This window comes from Otolemur garnettii, unplaced genomic scaffold (genome assembly GCF_000181295.1).
Source record: "Otolemur garnettii isolate 467f Iridium unplaced genomic scaffold, OtoGar3 scaffold00024, whole genome shotgun sequence".
Classification (NCBI taxonomy): domain Eukaryota; kingdom Metazoa; phylum Chordata; class Mammalia; order Primates; family Galagidae; genus Otolemur; species Otolemur garnettii.
In genome coordinates, this window is record NW_003852419.1 from 2,291,814 (window position 1) to 2,302,631 (window position 10,818).

At 46.6% G+C, this 10,818-nt stretch overlaps 1 protein-coding gene across 1 annotated transcript in view; it reads left to right on the forward strand.

The window, feature by feature from the left end:
* The window catches only part of ABCG8 (ATP binding cassette subfamily G member 8), a 22,158-nt gene extending 18,988 nt beyond the window's left edge, over positions 1-3,170 (forward strand). Inside the window, exons 9-12 of the mRNA XM_023512059.1 lie at positions 55-204; positions 1,026-1,293; positions 2,306-2,433; positions 2,521-3,170. Coding sequence (XP_023367827.1) covers positions 55-204; positions 1,026-1,293; positions 2,306-2,433; positions 2,521-2,658 — 684 coding nt within the window. The 3' untranslated portion in view covers positions 2,659-3,170. The remainder of the gene's footprint in view (positions 1-54; positions 205-1,025; positions 1,294-2,305; positions 2,434-2,520) is intronic.
* The last annotated feature ends 7,648 nt before the right edge of the window (positions 3,171-10,818 follow it).

A 10,818-nucleotide genomic window follows, 5' to 3' on the forward strand; every position in this document is an offset into this window, starting at 1 on the left:
AAAAAAAAAAAAAAAAAAGAATTTAGGCAATTTAACTACTTCTAATTGTGTTAAGAGAGACTCAAAAACAGAAACATGGTAGATAAATTTCATTTTTCATTCTGTTCTCTTTTCACCCTTTTTTTAGGTTACTCGGAGAGGGCGATGCTTTCCTATGAATTGGAAGACGGGCTGTACACTGCTGGTCCATATTTCTTTGCCAAGGTGATTGAAGGGCCCCCAGGGCAGGAGGCAGGGTACAGCAGGCACCGTCACAGGGAAATGTTTTGCTGAGCCACGGGGCTATGTGTCACCTTTGGTTGTAGATGCCACATTTCTTTCTTTCTTTTTTTTTGTAGAGACAGAGTCTGACTTTGTCGCCCTTGGTAGAGTGCCGTGGCATCACACAGCTCACAGCAACCTCCAACTCCTGGGCTTAGGCAATTCTCTTGCCTCAGCCGCCCAAGTAGCAGGTGCCGCCACAAAGCCTGGCTATTTTTTGTTGTAGTTTGACCAGGGCTGGGTTTGAACCTACCACCCTCAGTATATGGGGCCGGCACCCTGCCCACTGAGCCACAGGTGCCGCCCAATGCCACATTTTCTAAGGGAGTTTCAGAGACTTGATATTTTTTAAACATTTATCAAAAGACCAGGACTAGAGATCAGGAATGATACTTTTCTTATCAGCAGGGGCCTAGAAAAGAAACATCCAGCGTACTTTACCTCCCCAGAGCTTCACTGGCCCCCCTTGGCTCTGCCAAGACCACACAGTTACAGGTCTGGTCAGAAGGGGTGGGCACTTGAAACCAGGTCTTAGAAGAGCAGGTGCCCTCTGCCTCCTTGGAGAAAGAGGCTGAACTGCCCCAGCCAGCAGTGAGCTCATGCCTGTGGGTCCTGTATGCTCATGCCTGCTGCAACAACACGTGCAAGGGATTGTCACCAGAAGGGAGGGTTGGTGTCACAGGGTGTTGCTGCCTTTGAACATTGTAAAACAATGGCAAGTCAAGGTGTTGGCTAGACCTTCTTGCAAGGGCTATTCTCTGCAGATCCTCGGGGAGCTCCCGGAGCACTGCGTCTACATCATCATCTACGGGATGCCCATCTACTGGCTGGCTGACCTGCGGCCGGGCGCTGAGCCCTTCCTGCTGCACTTCCTGCTGCTGTGGCTGGTGGTCTTCTGCTGCAGAGTCATGGCCTTGGCCACCGCAGCCCTGTTCCCCAACTTCCACATGGCCTCCTTCTTCAGCAATGCTATTTACAACTCCTTCTACCTCACCGGGGGTTTCATGATAAGCTTAAGCAACTTGTGGATAGGTGAGGCCTGCTCCCTCTCACCTGGTCAAGCATTTTTAGGCCTCGTGAGGCTGGATTAAGCCTGCCTTTTTCTGGAAGTGAAAATTCATCATTTAGATCCAACTTAGAGCTGGCCCTTCTGCAAGCAGATGCCTTTGCCAGCTCACTGTAGGGCCCAGGGGATGATTCCACGAGAGGATACAGAGGCACCTTCCATGTCCCAGTGTCTTGCCTATATCTCAAGGAAAGATAGCACCTCCTGGATGCCTCGGTGCTGATTTTAGAAAAAGAATATTCTGTTCTTGGCTTGGCGCCTGTGGCTCAAGTGGCTAAGGCGCCAGCCACATATACCTGAGGTGGCGGGTTCGAATCCAGCCCCGGACCCTCCAAACAACAACATTCACCAGTGAGCTGGTCAATTCTGCCTCTTAAGTCTTTCCGAAATATCCCCTTGGCACTGTCTCCAGCCCTTGTCTCATCATTTGCACCTGAGCCACTGCAACAGTCTGATCTCTGTGGCCTCAGTCCTTCCACATCCCTCTCAGCTCCCAGCCATGCATAGCGAGTTTTCTAAAGTGCAAATCCATGTCCCTGCTTTGTCCAAACCTCCCCTAGTACACCCCTTCCTCTCACCCCTGAGCCTGTCCCACTTTCCTCTCTGGGAAGCTCCTGTCTCATGGCTTCTGCCCTACTCCTGTACCAGGACAGACTCCAGCTTCTCTGGCTTGGGGTCCCCTCACCCCATTTGATCTATTAACCTGAGTGCATGCAGGGACACCTAATTCAGTGACTTCCTAGACTTGTTATTAGACTGCGGGTGACCCTGTAGCCTCTGAGTTCCCTCCGCTCCAGTGGATGTCCCCAGTTGCCTCTTTGCCCTCTCTTCCTTCCTTGCTCCTCAGAGGACTTGCTTCCCTGGGACAGAGCCACCATGGCCCTGCCCCCATAGACGGGCACGTGTCCCAGGAAGCTGCCAGTGTCCTTGTGCAAGGGGATGAGACCTTGTGAATAACGTGGCTCTCACTGTCCTCAGTGCCTAGATGGATTTCCAAGGTGTCCTTCATGCGATGGTGCTTTGAAGGGCTGATGATTATCCAGTTTAGCGGGAACACTCATAGCATGCAGCTGGGCAACCACACCATCTTGGTCTCAGGAGATACGGTAAGCAGAGAAGGCCTGGGGCTCTAAATCAGCAGACATCCAGCTGAACGTCTTCTTAATGAGCTCCACGAATGTCTGTGTCTCCAGATCCTCAATGCCATGGACCTGAACGAGTACCCCCTCAGTGCCATCTACTTCATCGTCATTGGCATCAGCGGTGGCTTCATGGTCCTGTACTATGTGTCTTTAAGGTTTATCCGACAGAAATCAAGTCAAGACTGGTGATTCATGCCAAGGCTCCTGCCCAGGTGGGGTACCAGAGTGGACCTTGCAACTGCACTCCTTTCCCTGTAGGGTGCCCTTTCTGGGGACAGTGATATACAGATGCTCGGCTACATCTGCCCCACGGTGCTGCAGTGGCACAGATCAACCACAGGATGGCAGTAGAATAAAGACAGTCGGAGGCACTTCTGCTCGCTGGCGGAAACTGGGATTCCTGGGAGCGAGAAAACCTGCATGTGGCGGCACCTACAATGTTGCTAATTTATTTCCTTTTGATAGTATTTATATAGGCAACTCAATATAGGATGGTATACAGGAATTGTTAGAACCCAGAGGAAACAATAATAGCTAGCAAAAGACTAGCTATTATTTGTTCTCCTCTTCAGGGGCCCCAAACTCTGTGGTAAGCCATTTCCATATAGAAAGTGATCTATAGAAGGCCACCCCTGCTTTTTGTGGGGGGTCATGAGCCCCCAAAGCCAAAGAGAACAATTAAAAATTTATTGAGCATCTACTCTGTGACAAGTGCAGTATAAATCACTTTCTGTGGACGCCATCATCTGACTCTCAAAACCACTCTTAGAGGTGAGAAGTATCCCATTTACAAGGTTAGCAAACTGAGACATAAACCAATTCCTTTTGCTAAGGTCACACAGATACTGTGTCGTGGAGTCACGTGGGAGCCAGAAAAGCCTGTGAGGCCTTTAGGAGTTAGAGGGCAGAAGGCAGGACCTGGGCCCCTGTTAGGCTTGGAAGCCCAGTAAGATGAAGGGGTTCAAAAAGGTTCAGCCAGCCTCTTAGAGCTGCATCTGCTCGGCCCTGGCTGCTCTCAGGACCAGCTATGCACCGTTCATAGTAGACAGAGGCTGGGACAGTGCAGGCCTAGGTGGTATACACTCATGCCTCAGTGTTAGGGACCATGTAACCCATGACAGGTGCACAAAGAGCGGGAAGGGATGGTTCCCAAAGGAAAATTAGAGTTGAAACCAAAAGAAGGAGGAAGGTGGGGGTTTGGGAGGCGAACAGCAAACACCCTCCACAGGTTGACCACGCCTGGGCTACCCCAAGTAGGGGCCAGAGGCATGGGCATAGCTGGGAACAGGTAGGACAGCAGGTGCAGGCCCCACTCAGACCCAACAGGTCAGAGCCTGTATTTTAAGAAGATCCCCTGGTGGCTTGTGCACATTCAAGCACACTGTCCTCTTGCAATGCACCATCACGCTCGGTGGCTTGTGCACATTCAAGCACGCTGTCCTCTTGCAATGCACCATCACGCTCAGGGTGGGCACGCGCTGCCCTTCAGTGCGCAGACCCGTCCTCGGGCCTCACTGGGAGCTCTGACAATGTCCTTCATAGCATAGGATCCAGGTCAGGATCAAGCTCTGGGTCTGGTGGTCCTGTTGCTGGTCTCCTTCAGCTGTGAACAAGTCCTCAACTCTCCTAGACTTTCCTGACCTTGACACGTGCAGATTTTGCAGGATATGAGGTCTCCATTTGGGTTTGTCTGGTATTTCTTCATGATTAATTTGGGTCCTGCACCTTTGCAGCACATCTTGTCAGGCAGCACACGGTTTCCACGTGTCCCCACTGACAACCTGTACTTAGATCACTTGTTTAAAGGGGCGTCTGCCAGGCTTCTCCGCAATTACTATTTTCCTTCCCTTTGTCATCAGTAAGCATTTGGTAGGTAACTTTGAAACTATGTAAAGTGCCTGCTTCTCACAAAACTTTCCATTTCTTCATTTTTTTATTTCTATCAATATAAACTTGTAGTTTCCTATTTTATTCAATAGGTTATAATCCTTTACTATCACTTTTTTTTTTTTTTGAGATAGTCTTGCTCTGTTACCCGAGTAGAGTGAGGTGGAGTCGTAGCTCACAGCAACTTAAAACTTCTGGGCTTGAGTGATTCTCTGGCCTCTGCCTCTAGTGTAGGTGGGACTACAGGCTCCTGCCATGATGCACAGCTAATTTTTCTGTTTTTAGTAGAGGCAGAATCTTGCTCTTGGTCAAGGTGGTTATCATTACTAATTTTGATGTTCAAATTGTCCTGATTTGGCCAGTGGGAGTCCCTTAAAGCTGGCTTCTGCATCCTTTTGACATGTCCCCATCATTCTTTGAGGACTTTGTGATACTTTTCTTTCTTTTTTTTTTTTTTTTTTTGCTCCTTTTGGCGGGGGCTGGGTTTGAACTCACCACCTCCCGCATATGGGGCCAGCACCCTACCCCTTTGAGCCTAATTTTCCCACCTCAGCCCTAGAATCAGACATCTTGGTTCTTTTTAGTGAACAATGGTATTTGAAGCCAAGCTCTAAGTGATAAGTACACTCAATGCTGTTGGGGCATCTCTCCTCTCACTCCTCTCAGGGAACAGAGTTGAGGAACATACACAAGACCCCTAACACATATAGGAGTTTACACTGATAACCTCCAACTCCAGTCCCGCATCAGAGTTGAGTCTAGTTTCTCTTTTCATATTTGTAACACTCTTCTCCAGGTATGAGAAACCTGGCTTCCATTATCCTGTCCACATCGACTCACTGGATTAGTTCCCTGCACGCAACCCATCTCCCATCTACACCACGCCTTCCCTCACCCAGCGTGGGCTCTAACTTCCTTGCTGCCCCCCTCACCGGGCTCTGGCCCATCGTAGCTCCCTTCTGGCCACTGTGGTCACCTAATAGCATTGGGCTTGAATGAAGGAGAAGTGGGCAGGAGAAAGAGGATGCTGATTGATATATATATATATGTGTATATATATATATATATTTTTTTTTTTAACTCCCCAAAGGATTCTAATGTGTAATGAGGTTGATAGCCATTAAGATACATCACCTGACTTTTGTGAAGTCCACAAAAGGCTTCAGTGGGCTCTGTGTGCTGGGCTGCAGGTAAGGGGCAAGGGGCAAAGGCAGGAGAGACAGTGAACCAGCACCTGCCTTTTCTTTTCTTTTTTTGGTACAGTTTTGGCCCAGCCCGGGCTTGAACCCACCACCCTGGTATATGGGGTCAGCGCCCTACTCCTTGAGGCACAGGCACTGCCCGACCAGCACCTGCCTTTTCTTTGTGTTTTTTCTGGAATAATGGTTCTCCACCCTGGCTGCCCACACAAGAGCTTTAACAAAGGCCAGTGGGGACCCACCCCTCCAGAGATTCTGATTCCACAGGTCCATTTGTTTAAAAACGCTGTCCAAGGTGTGTGAGGTTAGGGGTTCCAAAAGCATGCATGTAGTTCAAGGAACCCCACTCTGCTTTGCGGGACAGGGATTTGCTTACTTGTAGTCATCAGATGCATGGGTTACAATCTTTCCTACTACAAGTCAGGTAGTAAACATTTTAGATTTTGCAGGCCTTACACGTTCTGTCCAAATTACTTAACTCTGCTATTATGGTGTAAAACCAGCTGCAGACAACTGTAAAGTGTGAGTGGTGTTGCTGCGTTCCAATAAAATATTATTTACAAAAGCAGGCAGCTTGTTGGATTAGCCTGAGGCTGTAGTTTGCAGACCCTGGATCAAAAGGTAAAGGTTCTGAAATTTGCATTTTAAGCCCTCCAATTTCAAGTTATACTATTGATGGAGAATTTTAATTAAACAGAGGACAATTACCTATATTGACTCAAATATTTCCTGATGTGAGTTTTTAAAAACTGCCCTTGTTCCTATTATAGAATATAATAGACGTAATCTTGTCCTGGGTTAAGCCAGCCTACAGACTTAGATCTCACACTTGCTTTTGTTTCCTTTTCTTCTAGTTTTCTTCAGTTCTTGTCTTAATCTCAAATGTCAAATTCAAGTGTTAAAAGTCCTGGGGCCAAGGGTTCTCACCTCAGCACAGCCTGCAAACCACTTTGCTTTGAGCCTGACTGAGGTGAGCAAGGGACTGGAATGCAAGGAAAGGGATGAAACATTCTGTTGGTTGACCTGTGCTTATTTGGAAAATATTATCTAATGCTCATTCCTGTAAGGCAACAAACATCCTTATTTGCAAATACAGTAGAGCCTCCATAGTTGACCAGCTCCCTACCTTGACCACCTCCTTAAATTGACCTAATTTTCATAGCGTGGACATGAGCCACATATACATAATAATACAGTAGGCCGATTCCTTATGTTGACCATCTCTGTATGTTGACCAGTTTGTTACAGTCTCTTGCATGGTCAACTTACAGAGGTTCTACTGTAGTCTGAACTAGGTAATTCAAATCTCAAGTTATATCATCCGTACTCGGTAATGATTGATTCTTCATTTAAAGTTGCTGAGTATGGAGCGGTCCTTGTCCACATTACATGGACTGTGCCTGAAGTGTGGGCAAGGGAGGCCGGCAGGCAGATGGAGCATAGCTCACCACGGCAATGCACATGGTGTTAGCAGCTAATAATTAAAACAATGGTTAAGCAGTGAAATTTTCAAACACATAACAACTCAGTAACACTTCTCTGCTTTCTCTGTAATAGTGCTCATTTATCGTTTGTGTGACTGTCATCTGTCAAACTGTATGTATTTGTGTTTCCCCAAATAAGCACATTAGTGCTTCCCTAATAAGCACTATTGTCCCATGCTAACAATAAAGCCCTTTCTTTTTGTTGATTCCACTATTGCACAGAATCCTTCACTGTGCTTGAACCCAGTTTGAGGTTGTCTTTTAATAACACATTTGAGAGGCCTCCTCTTCCTTGTGACAGTGAATTTGAAAATGTTTTTATGAGTGCTCCCGGGTTTGGAAGAACTCAAGCCCAATGCTGCAACTTGGAGCTATGCACAGTTAAAAGCTAGAAATCATGTGTGAAGACCAGCATGTGAGAGGAAACCCTCCCATGGAACAAACCACACATCTCAGAAAGAGCATCCTTGGGCGGCACCTATGGCTCAAAGGAGTAGGGTGCCAGCTCCATATGCTGGAGGTGGTGGGGTCAAACTCAGCCACAGCCAAAAAATAAAAAAAAAAAGATAGAAAAAGAAAGAGCATCCCTTGGCAAAGGGGAAGGACAGGAGGTCGAGCCCATTGATATGGTTATTGATGCTCACTGGGCACCCACTGGACTCTCACTGATAGCTCTGCAGAGGGCTGGGAGAGCTCCCATGAAGGGAACAGACAAAAACAAGTCCATAATGAGAACGAACGTCACAGCAAGCGCTCTTTCAGGGGCCCAGCTGGTGAAGATGCTATTTTCGAAAACTAAGGATGGATCTTGCAGCCAACCATTGTCCAAACAAATGTGCCAGAGCAGTGAGTCTGAAGCTGGTTAAATGCTTTTGCTCTACCTGGACCTGATTTTCTTTCTTCCCCTTCATGCAATAAAGAAAAAGATAAGTGCCTATTTTCAAATTGCTAATGCAGCCATTTTCTTTATTTGTACTGAGGCTGCATAATGTGGGCTTTGTAAAGTCCACAGGCCTGAAAGCAGGTTACATTTCTAATGGAAACACTCCCATGCCTGATTGTACAACAGCAAAAGAGACAAATTACCGTGATTTTTGTACCCCCCGCAGCTATTAGTTCGGTCAGACTTCAGGAATGTTGCTTTCACTTATAGAAATTCTACAAATATTGGTTTATCAGGACAAATATATGAAAATTGTGCTCAAAGACATGAGAAAAAGTATGTGGAATACACACACTGCAGACTTGAAAAATAAATTGTACCAGGAAGAACAATTTATAAGATAGAGCTTGCTTAGTCATTTGTGAGAACGTGTAAACTCAGGGATCATGCCAGGGACTGTGTATTTGATTAAATGAGAAAAAAATGTCCTTACCGTGTGCAGGTGTCCTCAAACTACGGCCCGTGGGCCACATGCAGCCCGCCTAGGACATTTATCCGGCCTGCTGGGTATTCTTGCCGCTGCTGCCTGTCCTGCTTAGCAGCCGACTTGTCCTGGGGCCCGCAGTCCAGCCCTCCAACGGTCTGAGGGACAGTGAATTAATTGGCCCCGTTTAAAAAGTTTGAGGACCCCTAGTGTAAGGTATCCAGAAACTGGGAACACTGGCATTAAAGTTTCTTTTTTTTTCAAATAAAATATTTTGCCAGGTGCAGTGGCTCACACCAGTAATCCCAGCACATGGGAGGCCAAGGCAGGTGGATTGCTTGAGCTCACGAGTTTGAGACCAGCCTAAGCAAGAGCCAAGACCCAGTCTCTAAAAAGAGCCAGGCATTGTGATGGGTGCCTGTAGTCCCAGCCACTTGGGAGACCGAGGCAAGAGAATCAATTGAGCCCAAGAGTTGAAGGTTGCTGTGAGCTGTGATGCCACGGCATTCTACCGAGGGTGACATAGTGAGACTCTGTCTCTCAAAACAAATAAATATACAAATAAATGAATAAATAAAATATTCCTACAGTTTAGATTCCAGTGACTTTGAACTGACTTTTCCCTGGTTTGTCTGGGTCTTATATTCTGATCGGGAGTAAACGACTTTAGTCAGAATCCTAGCCATGTTATTCACCACTGTGGCTCTGGGCAGATTCACTTCTGTAAGTCTGTTTCCTCTCCACGAGTATCAAGCAAAACGGGGGCCTGACACACTGCAGTAGGTGCACAGTGTTAAGCACACAGAACCCACCACCAGACAACTTGATTACGTGAGCCTGCAGCTGAGATCATGCTAGGTGGGGAGGATGCAGACCCAAGCCTTCAGGAGTCCACCTCTGGCACCTGCTGTGCTGAAGTGGTTATGGGACCCCTGAAGAGGGAACAATATGCTAGGCGGGGTGATGGGCTCAAGAAAGTGGCAGAGTATTGATGGCGACCTCAGTGAGCATTCCTGAAAAGTAAGGTGAAGACGGGCTGTGCGTGGAGTGGACGGATCCCAGCCATCTACAGAGATGGGAAACACGCTCGGACATGCAATGCAAGATAAACCCCTCCCATTTAGTGCCGATTAAACACACACTCAAAGTCTAATTCTTGCCAACTTTGTTCCCTCAATCTCAGATACCTGCTAACCCTTAAAACAGAGAAGCAGTGACTTCACTGGGGCTCTCTACATACAAACTATAAGCCATTTAACAAGTAGATTCTGGCCACAACGGAGGTCACCACACACTTTAAAAATTTTAAGACTGAAGTCCTTTGAAATGGCTTAAAGCACTCATGCAAACATTTGACAACACGAAAAGGATGCAGCCCACAGACATCTGGAGTACACTTTATTCAAAGCATTTCACCTTAAAATTATATTAGGTTCAAATAATAAACATTAATTATATATAAAATATTATTCTTTCCCAAAGTTTACAATGACACAATTTACTTTTCACAACTAGCTGTTTGCTTATGAGTCTAAACATACTATAGAGAATTTCTACAATTTTATTTACTGTGTATTTCTTTTATTTCAACTTTGCTATTAGATATTTAGAAAGTATTCATAGCTCACCTAGAATACATAATTATTACACTTTAAGTATTTACATTCATAAGGAAAACCAATACAGTGCTACAAACATTTGACTAAGTAAAGTCCTTTGTTAACACATTTTAATGGCCCTGCCTGTTGTCCAGAATCCGAGACGAGGGGGTTTTGGCAATTTCCTCTGTACCACATCCACATTTTGAGTCCACATACAGGGCCAACTTGGAGTCACTTCAAGCAAATCAGACTGTACTTCCAGTTTCCCCCAAGATGACTATGAAGCCCAGATTATACCTCACCTTAGAGACCTATTTTAATGAATGTCAATAAAACTTAGCTCACTTAACCTGTGATTAGCAATGACTGTACAAAATAAGGCCTGTGTCAATGGAATCACTAAAGACAGGTGCACAAGGACGAGGCTCCAGGCAAATTAGACAACAGCAAAACAGTAACATGTACAAGTCCTGCACCTGGGAGCACAAAAGGAAGCGCCACTGTGTCCTCGGCTGGGACTCGGCCCTGATTGAGCCTCCTGTTCCTGATGTCAGTAAAGCCCAGCTCATATCACGACTATGACGGCTTTGACTCCTTGGCTTCCCTCCATCAACCCTTCCTCTCTCGCCATCTGCAGACAGGCACCAGACACAGAAGAGCTGGTCCCCCAAATCAGGATGGACAGCCCCGTGGGCCAGAGGCCTGCCTGCTCCCCAAGGCAAGACTGCCCCTTGATGTGATGAACAGAAACCAGTTGGCAACAAAACCCAAACAGTAGGCAGTTGCCATATTTAAGGTGGGCACAGAATAT